Source organism: Jaculus jaculus, chromosome 13 (genome assembly GCF_020740685.1).
Source record: "Jaculus jaculus isolate mJacJac1 chromosome 13, mJacJac1.mat.Y.cur, whole genome shotgun sequence".
Classification (NCBI taxonomy): domain Eukaryota; kingdom Metazoa; phylum Chordata; class Mammalia; order Rodentia; family Dipodidae; genus Jaculus; species Jaculus jaculus.
Window position 1 is genome coordinate 3,201,922 of NC_059114.1, and position 20,072 is coordinate 3,221,993.

A 20,072-nucleotide genomic window follows, 5' to 3' on the forward strand; every position below is an offset into this window, starting at 1 on the left:
AAGTAAAGGATCTCTACAATGAAAACTATAAAACATTCAAGCAAGAAATTGCAGAAGACACTAGGAAATGGAAAAACATCCCTTGTTCCTGGATTGGAAGAATCAATATTGTGAAAATGGCAATCTTACCAAAAGCAATCTACACATTTAATGCAATCCACATCAAAATTTCAAATGCATTCTTCATGGAAATAGAAAAAAAAATTCAAAAATTCATTTGGAAGCACAAAAATCCTCAAATATCTAAAATAATACCGAGCAACAAAAATAAGGCAGGAGGTATCACCATACCTGATTTTAACCTATACTACAGAGCCAGCTATAGTAATAAAAACAGCATGGTACTGGCACAAAAGCAGATATGTAGAACAATGGAACAGAATAGAGGACCCAGATATAAGTCCAGGTAGCTATAGCCACCTCATATTTGATAAAAATGCCAAAAATTCTCATTGGAGAAAAGACAGCCTCTTCAGCAAATGGTGTTGGGAAAACTGGATATGTATCTGTAGAAGAATGAAAATAGATTCTTCTCTCTTTCCATGCACAAGAGTTAAAGCCAAATGGATTGAAGACCTTAACATCAGACCTGAAACTCTGAAATTGCTAGAGGAAAAAGTAGGGGAAACCTTCAGCATATTGGTCTTGGCAAAGAATTTCTGAATATGACCCCAATTGCTCAGGCAATAAAACCATAGATTAACCCCTGGGACCTCATGCAATTACAAAGATTTTGTGAATAAAGCAAAGAGGCAACCTACAAAATGGGAAAAAATCTTTGCCAGCTATATATCTGATAGAAGATTAATGTCTAGGATATACAAAGAACTCAAAAAGTTAAATAATAAGAAGTCAAACAAGCCAATTTAAAAATGGGCTATGGAGCTAAATAGAGAGTTCTCGAAAGATGAAATACAGATGTTGTATAAGCATCTAAAAAACAGTTCTACATACCTAGTCATCAGGGAAATGCAGATTAAAACTACATTGAGATTCCATCTCACTCCTGTCAGATTGGCTACCATCATGTGGAAAAAGAGGAACCCTTCTACACTGCTGGTGGGAATGCAATCTGGTCCAGCCATTGTGGAAATCAGTGTGGAGGTTGCTAAGACAGCTAAAAATTGATCTACCTTATGACCCAGCTATAGCACTCCTAGGCATATATCCTAAGGACTCATCCAATTTCCTTAGAAGTACATGCTCAACCATGTTTATTGCCGCTCAATTCATAATAGCTGGGAAATGAAACCAGCCTAGAGTCCCTCAACTGATGAGTGGAAAATGAAGATGTGGAATATTTATACAATGGAGTTATACTCAGCAGTAAAGAAAAATGAAGTTATGAAATTTGCAGGAAAATGGATGGAGCTGGAAAGGATTATACTAAGTGAGGTAACCCAGGCACAGAAAGTCACGTGCCACATGTTCTCCCTCATATGTGGATCCTAGCTACAGATGATTGGGCTTCTGTGTGAGAAGGAAAAAACTCAGTATCAGAGTCCAGTAAGTTAAAAATGAGATAGAAAGGGAAGAGAAAGGAAGGGACTTAATAGGTTGGTATTGTATATATGTAAGTAGAAGAATAGATTATTGGGGGCGAAAAGGCCCAGAGTGAGGTCAGGGGATGAGATTGAGTAAAGGAAAGGTGGAGAGAGGGCTAATCAAAATCTAAGAGGATGCAAATAAATCATATGGAATCCTCTGGTTTCTGACAATGGAACACTCAGGAGCCATAGATCATTGTTAGAAAATTTTCAGTGCCAGGTGTGGGATACCTCCAGTGAGTTGTTGGCCAGGAATGTTCCTGATGCCCCCCAAACAGTATAGGCCATTGCCAAGGCCCTTGGTTTCCCACCAGGAATAGATGGTAAGACCCTATTGCTGAAGACTCCACATACTTGGGCTGCAAGGCCACTGAGAAATCCTGCTGGAACTGAGCTGATAACCTCCTCCATGTAGACCAGCTGACAGAAAGCTGGAAGAAGCCATTCTACATGAAGTTCAATGGGAGAAAGAGATACCACCAGTGAAGATACTCAACAGTGGACACTGCAAGCCTTATAATTGGCCAGCAGGCCAAATGAGCCAATGGGTGCAATAGTGGCAGGTCTGTCATGGAAACCAACTGCCCTCCAACTGGACTGGAGGCCTGCTCCATGGGGGGGAACACATCCCTGATACTGAAAACTTAAAGCAGGGGTAGTCATGAGCCCTTGGGGTATAACATCTGCTGATGTCTGGAAACTATGCTTATCAAACTGCCCAGTAAGCACTTCTCTTAATATTTATACCCTTATATTAACACTACTCTCACTTTGGATAGAGAATCTTCTCTTTTCAGATGGCAGTGACCTTGGAATGACTCAGATGGTATCATGGTGCTGGAAAGAAGTGACTGGAGTACTGAGTAACATCTCGATCACACCTTCCAAGGCTCAGGGTCTAATGCAGAAGAGGTGGAGGAAAGAATGTAAGAGCCAAAAGAAAGGTAGGACTCCTTACAACATGCTCCTCCAGACATAAAATGGCCTGGATATCCATGACCTCATAGTGCCTGACACTGCCTACACAAGACCTTCATAAGAGGAGGAAAAGACCATGACATCAAAATAAAAGAGAGACTGATTGAGATGGGGAGGGGATATAATGGAGAATAGAATTTCAAAGGGGAAAGTGGGGGGGGGGGTATTACCATGGGATATTTTTAATAATCATGGAAAATGTTAATAAAAATTGTGAACAAAATCATAATAGCAAAGAAGTTCTTAATGCTTGAACCTTCTAGTCATGGAGGATTAGTTGTAGAATTTATTTGTGAGCACTCCAGTACTTGGCCACATGGACATCTCTGCTAAGCAGGACAAAGCTGCTGAGAACAGCATAACCAAGTTCTAGAAAACCTTTAATAATAAAGGTGATGGAATCTTGAGTCACTGTGAATCCTGTGTACAAGGAGAGAATGAAATCTACCCAATAAGAGAAAAGGAAACAGGCCATGAGAATGAGAGTGCTCTGTGTGGCTCTGATTTCTGGGCTGGAATTATTTACACACTTGGAGCTGCTATGAAGGTAGGAGACACGCTTGTGATGTTTATACAGATGGAGAGCCAGGGATGCACTGCTCCAGCCCATGAGACTCTGGAAGATGACATCACGGAGAGTCATGAGAGAAAGGAACAGCCATTTCACTATTTGCCTAGATGGTAGCATAATGCAATACCCACTCTGCTTTCCAACAGCAGATCTGTTCATGCTTCTGACTGATGTGATATAACATAGCAAGTTGGAGCTTATGAGGCAACTTAACATCCAAAAGAGGAGGAGATAAGGAAGAACCTGCCCTGAAGTCTGTGGTTTGAGTTTTCTCCAAAGGGTCATCCTGGGGTTGATGGTGACAGCCTGGACTATGCTGAGGAGACAGGTGGTGCAGATGGAGAGGCCTCGAGCCATCCTTCCCAGAAAAACCACAACTTTACAACCAACATCACCTAGGTCGATCTTGAAATAAAAAATTATGGCTCTCTCTCTGATAACCATGCTACAAATCATGAGCAAACTTGAAAACACCAAGTGAATGAGAATAAGGTCTATGGGTTTTTTCTCAGTCCCCATGAGAAAATTGCATACATATCTTACAAATATGACAACATTTCCCACAACTCCATGTACAGTAAGAAAGAGAAGGATTATTGTCTGGACATTGTCATTCCAAAGCATCTTCTGACTTTATGTAGAACTAGAAAGGAAAAAAAGAGAACATTAGAAACGCAAGTAAGGCTGTCTCTGTTAGCTGGTGGTGATAGCACACACCTTTAATACCAGCACTTGGGAGGCTGAGGTTGGAGGATGGCCAGGCATTTGAGGCCACCCTGAAACTACATAGTCAATTCCAGGTCAGCTTGGACTACAGTGAGACTCTACCTCGAAAAACCAACTAAAATTAAATTTTAAAAAATTGCCTTTTTTTTTTTTTTTTTTCCTTTTAGAGAAAGCAAAAGAGAGAACTGATGCACCAGGGTCTAGCCATTGTGATCGAACTCCAAACGCTGGTGCCACCTAGTGGGCAGGTGAGACCTTACGCTTACTTCAACTTTGAGCATCTGGCATCTAGAAATTCAAACTTGGGTCCTTAGGCTTTGCAGGTAAGATCCTTAACTGTTAGGCCATCTGTACAGCCCTAATTTTCATTTAAAAATATTTCTATTTATTTTCAAGGGGAGAGAGAAAGAGAGAGAATGGGCATACCAGAGCCTCCAGTTGCTTCAAATGAACTCCAGATGCATGTGTCTCTTTGTAGATTTGACTTTACATAGGTACCCAGGAATTGAACTCAGGTCATTAGGCTTTCCAAGCAAGCGCATTAACCGATGAGTAATCTCTCCAGCCCCAAAAGTGAGCTTTAAAAAAATCATTTTTATTTATTTGAAAGAGAGAGAAAAGGAATGAGTGGGCCAGGGCCTCTAGCCACTGCAAATGAACTCCAGATGCGTGCACCATCATGTTCATCTGGATTACGTGGATACTGTGGAACCTGGGTCCTTAGGCTTTGCAAGCCAGTCTCTTAACCACTAAGCCATTTCCCTAGCCTGCAACAATGAGCTATTGAAGCAGAAAAGTATTCATCAGTTTAACAACTTACAACACATACAACTCTATATGTCAGCCTGAAATGTACCTATCCTCCAGAGTTTGGCATCATCTCCACATCAGACTCATTTCTGATAACTTGCAACTCCTCAGATATATGAAGTAAATATATGTAGCAGTGGGACTTACCTTACCACAGGGATAGCAATAACATACCAGCCTCTTCTGTGCTCAAGCGCCACCCTCAATAGACACCTGCTGTCCATTATTCACAAACCAGCTCACATTTTAGTGGCATCCACTTTCCCTGAACCCCTGTGTTGCATGTGTATCTGGTTCCTTCCTGCACATGACAGTGAGAACACTTCAGAGAGACTGTTTTTCTATCTAGTATCTAAGATACCTACCACAGTGCTTGTATTACATGGTCAAAGTTGATAATGAACTAGTTACTGAACGAGTCTGTTTTTAAAACTGAACACTAATCACCAAGGTGATCTGATGAGGTAATTTGGAGAAATGTTTGGGTTGGGCTCCTGTGATTGTTAAACTGCGTGGCCTGGAGAAGTCCATCCACTTTGGGAGACATTTGCAGCAGGGTGTTCAGTGTGTCCTCACTCATATGCTGAGGGGAACGTGCAGGCTTCCACCTACATGGTGAATGACTTGTACTGTCCTCTAAGACATTCATAACTATGGTAATGTGGATTTGCAGGGTCTCTGCATTGATCTTATGACTGGACAAATGTTTCAGATGTAACTGTCTGTTCTCTGGGACATCAATACCAGAGCTATGAATAAGAAAGTAGTCATTACTTCTCTAATCACTGCCATAGGAGAGCTGGGAAGTCCTGAATGTATGTTGACAACGGGTCTGGCTGTTTCGAAGAGAAGCTTATGGGTGTACTTTAATACGCTTACACAAGCTTCTTCCTCCAGCATTTAAGAAATCCGAAAGTGTGGTCTGTGTGAAGAATGAATTCTGTGGGAAATTGGTGAGAAGGCCCGGGGTGCAAACAGCTTCCGGATTCCTGACAAGTGATTAAATCTGAGATAGATAAAGTCTATGATTTACAAAACATATCTGTCTTCAGCCATTCTGAATGTCAAATCCTGATATCTCAGTTGCTGGATGCATGACCTTGAACACCTTGCAAGTTCAACCTTAAACAAGTCTAACTGTACTGGACAGGTTCAGTGAGAGGCGTGTGGTGTTTATGCTAGTGCTCATGAAGCATTAAACACACTTGCTCTTACGCCTGTACCTAGTGTTAATATTTGCTCTCGGGTTAGTTTTCTCCCACATTTGGTAAATATCCAGAGTGCTCTTTTGGGGTCTAGGAAAGCAAATGTGTAACATTAAAAATGCTTTAACCCCAGCACTTAAGAGGCAGAGGTAGGAGGACTGCTGTGAGTTCAACGCCACCCTCAGGCTACATAGTGAATTCCAGGCCAGCCTGAGCCAGAGTAAAACTCTACCTTGAAAAAGAAAGAAAGAGAGAGGGGGGGAAAGGAGAGGGAAGAGGAGAGGGAGAGAGAGAGAAAGAAAGAAAGAGAGAGAAAGAGAGGGAGGGAGGGAGGGAGGAAGGAAGGAAAGAAGGAAGGAAAGAAAGAAAGAGGAGATAAAAGAAAATTAAAGAAGAAAGAAACAAAGAGGGGCTGTCAGCTGTGGTGACACACACCTTTAATACCAACACTTGCTGAAGAAGGAGAATTGCTGTGAGTTCAAGGACACCATGAGACTACATAGTGAATTCCAGGTCAGTCTGGGCCAGAGTGAAATACTGCCTCGAAAAACAAAAACAAACAAACAACAGTAATTTAGAAAAGGAGCTCCATCCTGAGAAGACTGATGCAATCTGATATGACAAGTTTGAAACAACCTTTTACTGTTGTGAGGGAAAAGCACATTACACTGCAAAGAAACTACAGAGAATAATTGCACACAAGGGGAAATGCCATCCTGTGCGTCCTCTCCCTGTCTGTGGAGTGAGCAGCTCTGGCACAGGGTAGCACACACGCTGCTGTACATGGCAGTGGAGAAAGGACAGCCCCTCTTCTCACTGATTCTGCCACCTTCTTCACTCATTGTACAAAGGGAGCCCAGACCCTTCTCCGCCCCTATCTCCTCCTAAGGGACCCTGCCTCACAGCCTCCTTAACCTGGCTGCAGGAAGGGATTTTGGTTGGGAACAATTTCGGTTGGGAACACTCACCTGTGCAGTCCGTGCCATGCTCAGTGTGGGCACTTTGACAGTTTGCAGCCAGGAACCTCTTTATCACTCCTGTGGTCCCAGTGGTCACAGTCAACTCACACTCTTGCCATGATATCACCATCACACATTATGGCTTTCCAAGGGAGTAGGCTAACTCCTGCACATGTCCATCCCCCAAGGCCAGCTCTGCCATGTCCCTGTTGTCCTGCAATTTGCAGCACCGAGAAACTTTCTGATCCTAATCACAGTGCCAATGTAGACACGAGGAGGAGGGCTGTGATGATGAACAGTGTCCCAAGGGTCCTGTCTTCCTGCACTGTGTTCCAGCCTTGCCCTTCCCCTGCTTTTCACCACCAAAGCCAGGAACCAACTTGAAAGAAACATTGGACAATTCATAGTGATCATTTTCTCAACACTTTCAAGGGATTGCAGCATTGGTAAAGGGTCACCAAGTCCTACAATCACTGGATGGTACTGAGGTGTGATGTCCAGGACAGAGCAGCAGGGAACATTCCTGGGAGTTGGTGTCTGTTTCTTGATCTAGGTGCTGGTTGTATGTAAAGAGTCATTCTCTGCAACTTTGAAAATTTCTTTTACAAACACTTTTGGGCTGCAGTGATGGTTTAGCGGTTAAGGAGCTTGTCTGTGAAGGCTGCAAATCCAGGTTCAATTCCTCACTACTGACATAAGACAAATGCACCAGGTGGCATGTGCATTTGTATTTCATCTGTGGTGGTTAGAGGACCTGTTGGACCCATTTTTTCCTCTCTCTGAGTCTTTCCCTCTCTCTTAAATATACATATAATTTTTTTTGTTATTTTTTTTTTTTTAGGTAGGGACTCACTCTAGCCCAGGCTGACCTGGAATCCACTATGTAGTGTCAGGGTGGCCAAAACTCACAGCAATCTTCCTTCCTCTGCCTCCCGAGTGTGGGGATTAAAGGCATGTGCAACCATGCCCACCACTGAATTTTTCATGCCAGTGATCAGAAGAATTAGCATATAATGCTTAAGAAATTCATTTTTGAAATATTTCATCCCAAAGAACCACCCAACAACCAGTAAATTTTAGCAATAGCTTCCACTGTATTCAAAATGATCAGGAATTGGGGTTCCTCTGGCAATGCACCAATACACTTTGCAATATCACTGGATTCTTATCTCATGAATTTGACAAATAAAATCCACGGACCAGAGGATAAGATGCAGAAATATTTTATTATGGTTTAGAGCCTTAAGACAGAGATCTTTAAGAGAAGAGTGTGAGGAAGGAATGCAGAGCTCTTGCCCCAGTGGCAAAGAGTGCTTAGGAAGGCCAGCTCGAGACATAGGTTGGGGTATTTTTTTATGGGAGCCTGGTGAATGAGTAGCTGGTGTAGCCAGTTAGACCTGATGTCAGGGGTCTGGAGTCATTTCCTGGAAAAGAACAACTTTTTTCCAAGAAATTTTAATTTACTAAGAAGGACCTTCTCAGAAAGAAGTGGAAGGACTCCCTAAAAGGACAGACATAAGAAAAACCTAGATTCTTCTGATGTTTATTACCTATCTAGATTCTTACCTAGACTTGTCTACAACAGAACAAAGCAGAATTTCTACATTTAGCAAAGAGAAAGCATTTCACTTGAGGCCCTGTCACCCCTAATCTGTCTCAAGAGCACTCAAAGTGGTGTAATCAAATGATCTCTTCTATCACACATGATAAGTTAAGGGACATGGATGGTTACTTCAGCGACTCCATGGTGCCACCACATTTTCTGGATCTTTACACTGTCATTGCCAACACCTAGGCATCATTCTCCTGCTGGTTACCTGAGGTGTCTTAGCCCCACACAATCTCACAACAGAGAGAGCTCCTGTGTCTCTCGTTGAGGGCAGCGTCCACATCCTCATCTGTGTGACATGCCTTGTCCGACCACTGCCCACATGCGAGAGACCCTGCAGTTAGTCAGATTACAACGTGCACCGTGTGCTTGGGGGCCACCTCCTCCCCAGTCTAGACACGGTAGAGACATCATGTGAGTGAAATCACTTTCTGTTGGAAAGGAGGAATGTGTTCACGAGCGATGGTCTCCGGTGGTCATATAATCATGGGGTTCTCTTATGACCCACAACTTCTCATTGAAAATCAGAGCCATATTCCTTACCTTAAGCCACACAGAGCAATGCTTAAGTTTCCAAAAATAGCCATTACAGAAACAAGGAAAGCCACATTTCTGCTGGGTGCCTTCATTGAGAAACACCCGACCCTAACCACACCATGACACCCTGCGCTCACGTTGGCTCGTCTTGGCCGTGTTGTAGTTACACAGCACACTCCACCACCAGCTGCACCTCCGTCCCCCACATGCCGCGCCTCAGCGCCCCTTCCGGGCTCCTGGGCCGGAAGTGTCCCCTGGACTTCCGCTCGTGCCCGCTGCGCGCCCTCAGCGCCCGCGTCTGCGCGTGCGCAGCGGAAACCAGTCCGCCTTCGCGCTTCCGGGAAGATGGCCGGGATCCAGGGGCCTCGGAGACCCCAGCGCAGGCCCGACATTTCTGCACCTGCCTCCTCAGCAGTGACCTGAAGTGTGAGTAAGAAACCAAATATAACCATTTTAAGTTAAAAAAAAAAAAGGCCCAGGCCTGACTTAGAGAACTAGCTGGCCAATGTGCTGACCCTTTGCTTCTGTAAACTTTGCTTGCTTAATTGGTGCTTTCCCCCCTAAAGTTTCTGAGGAATCTCCACTTCAAGGACATTGTAGAAACACTCCACTGCTGGGGGGAGGAGTGGGCCCGACCACCTGCTTAGATAAGAAACTGAGGAATCTCCACTTCAAGGACTATGGAGATGACTTCATCTGCCTGGAGTGCCCCTAGCTCCTGCCCCCAACTTTGCCAGCTGAAACCCCAAACCAATCAGAACTGTTTAAATCAACCAATCATGTATCTATCCCCTACTTCTTTGTTCAAATTCCTATATGAACCCCTCCCCCGCAAAAGAAAGGGGCTCTCTCCCTCACTACCGCTGTGCCAGACTGTGGGGACGGAGCCCAGGCTAGGCTTGCAATAAAGAAACCTGCTGTTTTTATATTCGAGTGTCTCGGCTTCTGTGGCGGTTCTCTGGGTGACTCCTGGGTGACCAGGGGACTTGGTTCCTGGTCAGGGGTCTTGTCACAACACGAGGAAGTGACCAGAAGTGTGAGGCGGGGCTGCCGGGCGGTGAGCCGAGGCCCTGAGCTCAGCCTCCCCGCGCGCTGCTCGCGGAGCCCGGAAGGGAGTCTCGTCCCCGCGCTCTTCGTCGGCACGGCCAGGTCCGCGCCGTGGTGCGAAGCGTGTGACCGCGGTGATGGTCACCGGCGTCCTCAGCGCTTCTGGATGCAGCGACGCCCACCGGGCGCGGATGGACTCTGCTGTGCCGCCTGCCTGCGGGGTCAGCTCCTCCGGGTCACGTCCGCGCTGCCCTGTGAGCCCCCTGCGTGAAGGAAGGCCCTGACCTCTCCTTCCTGACTTACATGTATGCTCTGGCTTTGGGAAAAATAAAATTGGGATTTTGGCAGCAGCATTGCTTTCATTAGTTTCAGAATCAACAAGAAAGAAAAAACCTCAAATGTGAAATGTGGCATGGTCCTCTGTAAGATTTTTGCCTTTCTAAGTTTTTGGAAACGCTGAATGTATGAGCTATTAAGTGTGAGAGTCATCATCTTTGTCCATACAGCAATATGATACCCTGCATCACCGAGATGATGAGGGAAGTTGGGTATATTTGAGAGTCACAGAGGCTCTCTCAGCTTTTGGTTGAGTTTTAACTGAGGCCTAGTTAAGGTACAGGACCTTACCGTCATGAAATTTTCCAATGAGTCAGTGGCCTCCACAGTGAAGACCTTGATGTGCAGTGACAAAAAGCACAAGGAAAGAATTGAAATCTACAGATCAGGGAAAGTTTGGGGAGATTTTATTGTGGGATTATATAGCTCAAAGAAGTAAGTGAAAAGTGGAGAGCACCTGACCAAGAGAAGGTCAGAGCAGTGCTCCCAGAAATGAGAGTGCACAGAACTTAAGAGAAGAAAGGAATGCACATCTCTTGCCCTTAGAGAAGACCAGGGAGTTCTAGAAATGAAAAATCCCCCCCCCTCTGAGACTCAGAGTGGTGAGTTTTATGGATCATAGTGCTTAAGAGAATTTCAGAGTACATAGCTTTTGTGCAGGGAAAGCCCACCTAGAGACTAGCACTGTGCTCTTGTATAGGGTTTGGCTTAGAGCTGACCAGCCCTGCAGGTTGCTATGTGGGGATCAGGGTTAAGTCTTCCTGCACATTAACCCTCCAGAAGAGGGAACTATTCCAGGAAAGGGGAGCTCCTTCCTATGGAGAGTCAGGTTCATTTCATGGGAAAAAGTGCTAGAGAGGGAACTCCTTTAGACAGAGAGATAAGGAGATGTCAGGTCTCCATCTGACCTCTACAAGCAAGACTGCAAGGAAAGGCCATTTCTCATAAACTGCCTGCAAACTAGTATTAAATTACCTAGTCCCTTGTTTCTTGTTTTTACTTTTATTATTGTTATTATTATTAGTGAGGTAGGGCCTCACTGTAGCACAGGCTGACCTGGAATCCACTATGTCGTCTCAATTGGACTTGAACTTATGGTGATTCTCATACCTTGGTCTCCTCAGTGTTGGAACTAAAGGCATGTGCCACCACACATAGTACACATTTCCTTTTCTTTATTAAGTATTTTTATATTTGTTTATTCATTTGAGGGAGAGAACAAAAGGGGAGAATGGACATGCCAGGCCTCCTTCTGCTGCAAATAAATCCGGTGGTTGCACTTTTCAAAAGCAATTACAGTAAAGTTGCAAGCATGTGACTTAAAAGAAACTGAGGCTGTTTGGATTTTTTTATGTGTGTGGGGGGGAGGACTGGCGCACCAGCACCTCCATGCACTGCAATCAAACTCCAGATGCGTGTGCCATTTTGTGCACATGTGAGACCTTGTGTGCTTGCATCACCTTGTGCGTCTGGCTTAAGAAAGTTGACATGAGTCCTTAGGTTTCACAAGCAAGTACCTTATCCACTAATCCAGCACTCTAGCCCAAACCTGAGACTTTTAAAGAGAAATTAGAATAAAGCTGCTGGCATGTGGAAAGGAGAATCTAGGAGCTTGTATAAAGGGACTTAGGAGGAACTGGCATGGCATCTGCCATGTGTTTTCAGAGAAGTTAAGAGGATGAAGAGTGAGGATCAAAGAAAGAAATGAGAGGGCAGATATCAAAGGAGAAACCAAGATATTCAGAGGAGAAATGAGTAATGAAGAGAGGTACACTCATGCTTACCCTAAGTTTAAAGAAATTACACAGGTAGCAGACCTAGAGTTAGTGCAAACACCCACTCGGTGAGTTAGTGAAGGCAACCACGTGGTGGATCTTGGGTGTTAGGAAAATATGCACGTGGCAGATTAGAGACCAAAGGAAAATCATGCATGTAATCACAGCGAGAAGTTACCCCAAACCATAAAGCAGAGGAGAGCAGAAAAGCTCCGCCAGGGCTGGACAAGATGGCTTAGTGGTAGGCGTTTGCCTGCAAAGCTAAAGAACCCCGGTTTGATTCCCCATGCCCATGTAAGCCAGATGCACATGGAGGCACATGCATCTGGAGTGCCTTTGCAGTGGCTGGAGGCCCAGTCATCATGCCCATTCTTTCTCTCTCTCTCAAATAAATAAATAAAATATATTTTTTTAAATAACGGAAAGAAAATCTCCTCCAGACCAAGAAACAGGTTTATGCTCTGCATCCCCTCACCCCTCCCCTCCCACCCGCCTCCCCAGCCAGGCTGGATGAGAGGGAAGCCAGACTACCATGTGTCCCTGTGGCAGAGTGAAGAGAGGCAGAGCCAGCCAAAGAGAGCGGAGCTCAGCAGAGCAGGTCAGGGTGGGGTGGAATTTGTGTCAGGAAGAAGACAGGATCCTTTATACGCAAGGGGAAGATCTGATTGGTTGATAAGCTTGGAGGGCTATTCCCGGGGCCAGCTCACCGGGGCCATCTGTCTAGGTAGCATACTGGACTGTGGCCAGCAGGGGGCACTGTAGGTCAGTCTCTGTCACGCACCACTTCCATTTCTGCCAAGAGTTTTAGTTTGTCTATCAGGGTGAGATGGCATATGGGGTGATATCTCCTGGTTTATTTGATGTCTCGATCTCTAACAAGGAACAGCATTAAAAAAAAAAAAAAACTAGCTTTATGGCTGTATACATGGCTTATGGTTAAAATGTTTGCCTATGAAGCCTAAGGACACAGGTTGATTCCCTAGTACCCATGTAATTCAGATGCACAAGGTAGCATATGTATCTGGAGGTCATTTAAAGTACATCTGGATTCCAGGTCAGCCTGGACCACAGTGAGACCCTGCCTCGAAAAACCAAAAAAATAAATAAATAAATAAATAAATAAATAAATAAATAAAAATAAAATAAAGTACATCTGGAGTTTGTTTGCAGTGGCTTCCTGGCGTGCCAATTCTCTCTCCCTCTCTCAATACCTGCTTCTCTCTCTATCTCTCAAAGAAATAAAAATAAAACTTTAAAAAACTAGCTTTCTCTGATCCTTCAATAGCAAAATAGAAAAATCCCTTTTTTTTCAAGGTAGGGGTTCAATCTAGGCCAGGCTACACTGTAGTTCACTATGTAGTCTCAGGGTGGCCTTGAACTCACAGTGATTCTCCTATCCTGTCTCCCACTTGTTAGGACTAAAGGCATGGACCAGCACACCTGGTGCAAAATCCCTTAAAAATTATCATTATGTTAAAGCAATGCTTAACGCATGTACCTTTTATTCATGGAGGAATGGATGTAGATTTAATTTTAGCAATTTGTGAGCACTCAGTATTTACCAACAAGGACATCTCTGCTGAGCAGGACAAAGCTGCTGAGAATAGCATAGTCAAGTTCTAGAAAACCTTTAATAATAAAGGTGGTTGAATCTTGTGTCACTGTGAATCCTGTGTAGAAGGAGAGAATGAAATCAACCAAATAAAAGAAAAGAAACATGGCCATGAGAATGAGAGTGCTCTGTGTGGCTCTGATTTCTGGGCTGGAATTGTTCACACACTTGGAGCTGCTATGCAGGTAGGAGACGCGCTTGTGATGTTTATACAGATGGAGAACCATGGACGCACTGCTCCAGACCATGAGACTCTGGAAGACAACATCACGGAGAGCCATGAGGGAGAGGAACAGCCATTTCACTATTTGCCTAGATGGTAGCATAACACAACTCCCACTGTCCTTGTCAGCCACAGATCTGTTCATGCTTCTGACTACTGTGATATAACACAGTAGGTTACAGCTTGTCAAAGAATTTAACATCCAAAAGAGGAGGAGATAGGGAAGAACCTGTCCTGCAGTCTGTGGTTTGAGTTTTCTCCACAATTTGATCCTAGGGTTGATGGTGACAGCCTGGACAATGCTGAGGAGACAGGTGGTGCAGATGGAGACGCCTCGAGTCATCCTTCCCAGAAAAACCACAACTTTACAACCAACCTCACCTAGGGAGATCTTGAAATAAACAATTATGGCTTTCTCTCTGATAACCGTGCTACAAATCATGAGTATATTTGAAAATGACAAGTGAATGAGGATAAGGTCGATGGATTTTTTCTTAGTCCCCATGAGAATATTATATACATATCTCACGAATATCAGGATGTTTCCCACAATTCCAGGTACAGTAAGAAAAAGGTAAATGATTGTCTGCACATGGGAATTCCAAAACATCTTCTGACTTCATTCATATCTAGAAAAAACATTAGACACTCAAGTCAAATTGACCCTGTTTACTCGAGTGAAAAGAATAAATGCATAGACTCCAACCAAAGGACATCTTGGTGATGATGTCTTTTGTTTTTTAAGGACTATTAAGTCTTATTTTTTTTCTTAGAAATGCCCCAGTGTATAAGTCAATACTTCTCAAAATCTCACAGGGATGTGTGTTCACTATATAAGCATTACTGTTGTTTTCTTCTTCTACGCTGGAGTGAAAATGAGCTTTAGAGCCTTAGCCACTGAGTCATATGTGGTCTGAAAATTTCACATATATGTGTATGTATGTATGTCTATATATATATATATATATATACATTCATGATATATATATATATATATATATATATATATATATATATCATGAATGTACGATGACACTGGGTTTGGCTGCTTCGAAGAGAAGCTTATAGGAATATTTTAATAAGCTTACACAAGATTCTTCCTCCAACATTTAAGAATTCTCACAGTATGGTATGTGTGATTAATCAACTTAGTCGGAAGTTGGTGAGAAGGCTGGAGGTTCATACACATTCCAGATGCCTAACAAATGATTAAACCTGAGAAACATAAACTCTGTACCTCACAAAACACCCCTATCTTCAGTCATTCTGAAACTCAAGTCCTGATTTCTCAGTTGGTGAATGCACAACCTCGAATGTGTTACTAAGCATGTTGTAATGGAAAGATAACATGAGAGAGGTGTGTGTGGCTTAGGCCAGTGCTCAGCAACATTAAGCACACTTGCTCCCACACCTGTCATTGGTGTTCAGATTTTCTCCCTGGTTGCTTTTCACCCAGAACGTTTAGTAAATATCCACAACATATTTTGGGTTAAGAAAAGCAAACAAGCAAGGCAAAAAATGAAAATATCAATACAAAATGGAAAGGAGCTCCATCCCAAGAAGACTGAAGCAACCAGCTCTGACAGAGTTTAGAACAGCATTTGACTGTTGTGTGTACTGTAAGTACGCCAGACTGAGGAGAAACTTCAGAGACTAACTGCTTCTGCACAGGCAGGGGAAATGCCATCCTGTGCCTCCTATCCCTGCCTGTCTGTGGAGTGGGCAGCTCTGGCACAGGGCAGCACACACACTATAGTACACAGGCTCCCTCATGGCATGGAACAGATTTCTGCATGACAGTGTAGATAGGACAGCCCCTCTCCTCACTGATCTTACCCCCTCCTCATCCATTGTGCAAAGGGACCCCAGACCCTTCTCTACCCCTATCTCCTCCTAAGGGGCCCTGCCTCACAGCCTCCTTACCCTGGTCACAGGCAGAGACTTCTGTCACATCAGGAACACTCACTTCTGCAGTCTTGCCATGCTCAATGTGGGCACCGTGACAGCTCACAGCCAGATGCAATTTATCACTCCTGTGGTCCCAGTTGTCAAGATGTCACTGTGACACACTTTGGCTTTCAAAGGGAGTAGGGCACCTTCTACACACATCTACCCCCCAAGGCCAGCTCTGCCATGTCCCTGGTGCCCTGCAATTTGCAGTACACAGAAACTTTCTGATCCCAATTACAGTGCCAGTGTAGACATGAGGAGGAGGACTGTGATGATGAAAAGTGTCCTGAGGGTCCTAGCTTCCCGAACTTTGTTCCAGGCTTGCCCCTTCCCTCCTATTCACCACCAAAGCCAAGAACCAGCTTGAAAGAAATGTTGGACAATTCAAGGTGGTCTTTGTCTCAGCAGTTCCATGGGCAGTAGCATTGGTAAAAGTCAAGAAGTCCCACAGTCACTGGATAGTGCTGAGTTGTGGGGCCCAGAACCTAGCAGCAGGGAGTCTTCCTGGGAGATAGTTTTTGTTTCTTCATCTGTCCTCTGATTTATGCACAAAGCCATTCTATGAACCTTTGGAAATTTTTTTTGAAAATATATTTGGGCTGCAGAGATGCCTTAGCAGTTAAGTGGCTTACCTGTAAAGCCCAAGGAATCAGGTTCAATTCCCCAGTATCCACGTAAGAGAGATGGACTACATGGAGCATGCATCTGTATTTCAATTGTAGTGGCTAGAGGACCTGTTGACCCCATACCCCATACATTCTCTCTCATCTCTGACATATATGATTTTACATATATATATATATATATATATATATAATCATATATATGATCATATATACATATATGTGATCATATATATATGATATATATCATATATATTATACATATCATATATATTATATATATATTATATATATATATGATATATATATGATATATATATAATATATATAGGGTAATATACATATCTATATATATTTGTCCTGCTCTCTGTCTCTCATTAATAAGTAAACAATTTAAAAAGAGAGAAGAGTTTAATGAAGGAATGCAGAGCTCTTGACCAAGGAGGCAAAAAGTGTTTAGGAAGGTTACCTCAGGACATAGGTTGGGGCATTTTTTATGTAAGCCTGGTGAATGAGTGGCTGGTCTAGCCAGTTAGTCAGGGGTCTGGGGTCATTTCCTACAAAAGAACAATTTTCCAAGAAATTTTAATTTACTAAGAAGGACCTTCTCAGAAAGGAGTGGAAGGACTCCCTAAAGGGGGAAAGATAAGAAAATGCCAGACCCTTCTGATTTTTCTGACCTATAGTAAATTGCAATGACCTAGACTTTTCCACCACAGGACCAAGGACAATTTCATCTGTTAGCATCTTTCTTGAGGCCCTGTCACCCCTAATCTGTCTCAGGAACACCCAACAAGGCTTAATCAACTGGATCTATTCAATCACACACGATAAGCCAAGGGGATATGGACAGTTACGTCAGAGGCTCATTATCAGCACCTGGGCATCTTTCTCCTGCTGGTTACCTGAGATGTCTCAGCCCCTCACAATCTCACAAGAAAGAGACCTCGTGTGTCTCTCCTTGAGGACAGCGTCCACATCCTCCCAGTGCGTGTCTCTCCTTGAGGACAGCGTCCACATCCTCCCAGTGCACTTCCCTCACAATCATGGATCTGTGTGACACTCCTGCTCCAACCACTGCCCACATGCGAGAGACACTCCAGTTAGTCAGATTACAACGTGCACCGTGTGCTTGGGGGCCACCTCCTCCCCAGTCTAGACACAGTAGAGACGTTGTGTGAGTGAAATCACTTTCTGTTGGAAAGGAGGAATGTGTTCACAAGGGATGATCACGGGTGATCACATAGTCATGGAGTTCCCATAAGCCCCACACCTTCCCAAATATGAGAATCAGAGCCATATTCCTTACCTTAAGCCACCTGGCGCAATAATTGGGATTCCAGACATTACAGAAGCAAAGAGATCCACATTCGTGCTGGTACTTTTATCAGGAAGGACAGCAAGGACCTTCGCTGCACCATGACACTCTGCCTTACAAGTTACACTCATCTAAGTCTGGCTGTTCGTAACTCCACACACCTCAGAGCCCATGGCTTTCCAAATGACAAGACGGTTTCTGAACTAAACTGTCTCAGGCAAAGAGGACAATCACAGTGCAGAGATCTGAAGCTGTCTGAGTAGAAATAGCTGGCTCCAACCAATGCCAAAAGAGAAAACAGGAGCCTTAGTCTCCAACCCTAACCCTCCCCCCCCAAATCAGGAAATCAGGATTTTATGCTACCCAAATTTATCAACAGGCCATAACTGACTGTGTATACTGAGTTTATTTCTGGCTATATTCTGTTCCCAGGCTCATATCTGAAGCTTCTCCCATAACATTTGCCATTTTTAAAATTGATTTGAGAGAGAGAGATAGGGTGCCCACCAGGGCCTTCAGCCACTGCCAACCAACTCCAGATGCATGCCACATAGTAAACTTGACTTACGTGGGTCCTGGGGAATCAAACCTGAGTCCTTTGGCTTTGCAAGCAAGTGCCTTAAGCACTGAGCCATCTCTGCAGCCCATACTTTCCAGTTTAAAGGCTCTTTTATCATGCTACCTTTAACCACAGTTTACCCTGCTATGCCCCTGGCTAAGACACTTGAAATGATCAGTGGTTACTGATGGAATGTAATTCCATTCTTTATATGTGCTGGAGCAGGAAGAGAAGTAAACAATTTCTGGAAAGACTCTGACTTTGACATGGGCCCTCTATTTTATTTTATTTTTTAAAAATTTTTTTTTGTTCATTTTTTATTTATTTATTTGAGAGTGACAGACATAGAGAGAAAGACAGATAGAGGGAGAGAGAGAGAATGGGCGCGCCAGGGCTTCCAGCCTCTGCAAACGAACTCCAGACGCGTGCGCCCCCTTGTGCGTCTGGCTAACGTGGGACCTGTGGAACCAAGCCTCGAACTGGGGTCCTTAGGCTTCACAGGCAAGTGCTTAACTGCTAAGCCATCTCTCCAGCCCTGGGCCCTCTATTTTAATGCTGGATTGCAGAGAGAGCTTGGGAACTTCCTGGGAGCCATCTGCACCAGGTAGAGATAGAAGGCCCACTGCAGGACAGAGGCAGTGACAATGCAGATGAGGGTGGGACATCATTTTACTTTCCCTTACTTCATATCAGACGTGATCTTAAAACAACAACAACCCAAAGAAAATTAATGTGTGGCTGCCCTGCCATGTGATTGTGAGGTCCTTCCTACTATCTTTCCATGGTTCCAATTTGACAATGTGATGGTTTCCTCCTGTATGTACTTCTGCTGTTGTGACATTTCAATTCCTGAATATTTCTCTATTTATTCGTGTCTTTTCTACATATTCTCCTCGTCCTTTACCAGTTTCCGTGTGCTAATATTTCACTTTGGTTAAATTTAGTCCTCTCTGTGTATGCGTGTGTATCTCTCTCTCTGTGTGTCTTTGTAAGAATTTATATGTATACTGATTTATATTAATTTACTCATGCTTCACAAAGTAATGTCCAGAATAAACAAAAGCTATATAACCATTCCAATAAAGTAAAAGAAAACAAAATAAAAAACAAAGATAATATAAAAATAAAACTTTTACAAAAATCATATGGTACCACAAAAGGCCAAAGCCATCCTGTGGAGGAGAGGGTTGGAGGTACAGTAGCAGCTGATGTCCAAGTACAACACAACGGTGGTGACAAGTAAGCAGTGTGGTGATGGTGTAGAGTCAAAGGGAGCAGACTACAGCCAGAAACAAACCCGGAAAACACAGTCAACTGTTTCCTGTGCATACGCTAAAGATGCACTATGGGGGAAAAAGATAGATGTCAATAAATGGCGTTGACAAACTGGCATTCAATGCAAAACAATGAAAAGAGATTTTTAAATTACATCATACCCAAAATTCAACTCACACTGCTTTGGATTGTTTGTTTGCTTGTTTCTAGGTAGTGTTTCCCTCCAGTCCAAGCTGACCTGGAGTTCACTATGTAGTCCCAGGGTGGCCTCAAACTCACAGCAATTCTCCTATCTCTGCCTCTCAAGTGCTGGGATTAAAGGCATTTGCCAGGACACCTGGATCAAACTGTTTTAAATAGCAAAATTTAAGACAAGAAACTCTAAAGCTTCTACAAAAATGAAAGGAGGAAA

General features: G+C 43.7%; 2 protein-coding genes across 2 annotated transcripts; both read right to left on the reverse strand.

Moving 5' to 3' along the window:
• Positions 1-2,811: 2,811 nt before the first annotated feature.
• LOC101613308 (putative vomeronasal receptor-like protein 4) lies at positions 2,812-3,720 on the reverse strand. Its single transcript, XM_045132830.1, has one exon. The coding sequence runs from the start codon at positions 3,718-3,720 to the stop codon at positions 2,812-2,814; it is 909 nt and encodes a 302-aa protein (XP_044988765.1).
• A 6,231-nt stretch (positions 3,721-9,951) lies between these two features.
• LOC101613589 (vomeronasal type-1 receptor 4-like) lies at positions 9,952-14,545 on the reverse strand. The gene is made up of 2 exons (XM_045132831.1): positions 13,663-14,545; positions 9,952-10,241 (listed from the first exon to the last, which is right to left on the reverse strand). The coding sequence occupies exons 1-2, from the start codon at positions 14,543-14,545 to the stop codon at positions 9,952-9,954; spliced, it is 1,173 nt and encodes a 390-aa protein (XP_044988766.1).
• Between the last annotated feature and the right edge of the window lie 5,527 nt (positions 14,546-20,072).

What these genes read in the sequence shown, in the direction of transcription:
- LOC101613589 (XM_045132831.1), bottom strand. Translation starts at nt 14,545, where the DNA reads ATGTTTTGGAATTCCCATGTGCAGACAATCATTTACCTTTTTCTTACT. An exon ending in CAGCAGAGATGTCCTTGTTG is followed by an intron (nt 10,242 to 13,662) that starts GTAAATACTGAG and finishes GGGGGCTCACAG; the next exon opens with GGCAGCGCGGACGTGACCCG.
- LOC101613308 (XM_045132830.1), bottom strand. Translation starts at nt 3,720, where the DNA reads ATGCTTTGGAATGACAATGTCCAGACAATAATCCTTCTCTTTCTTACT.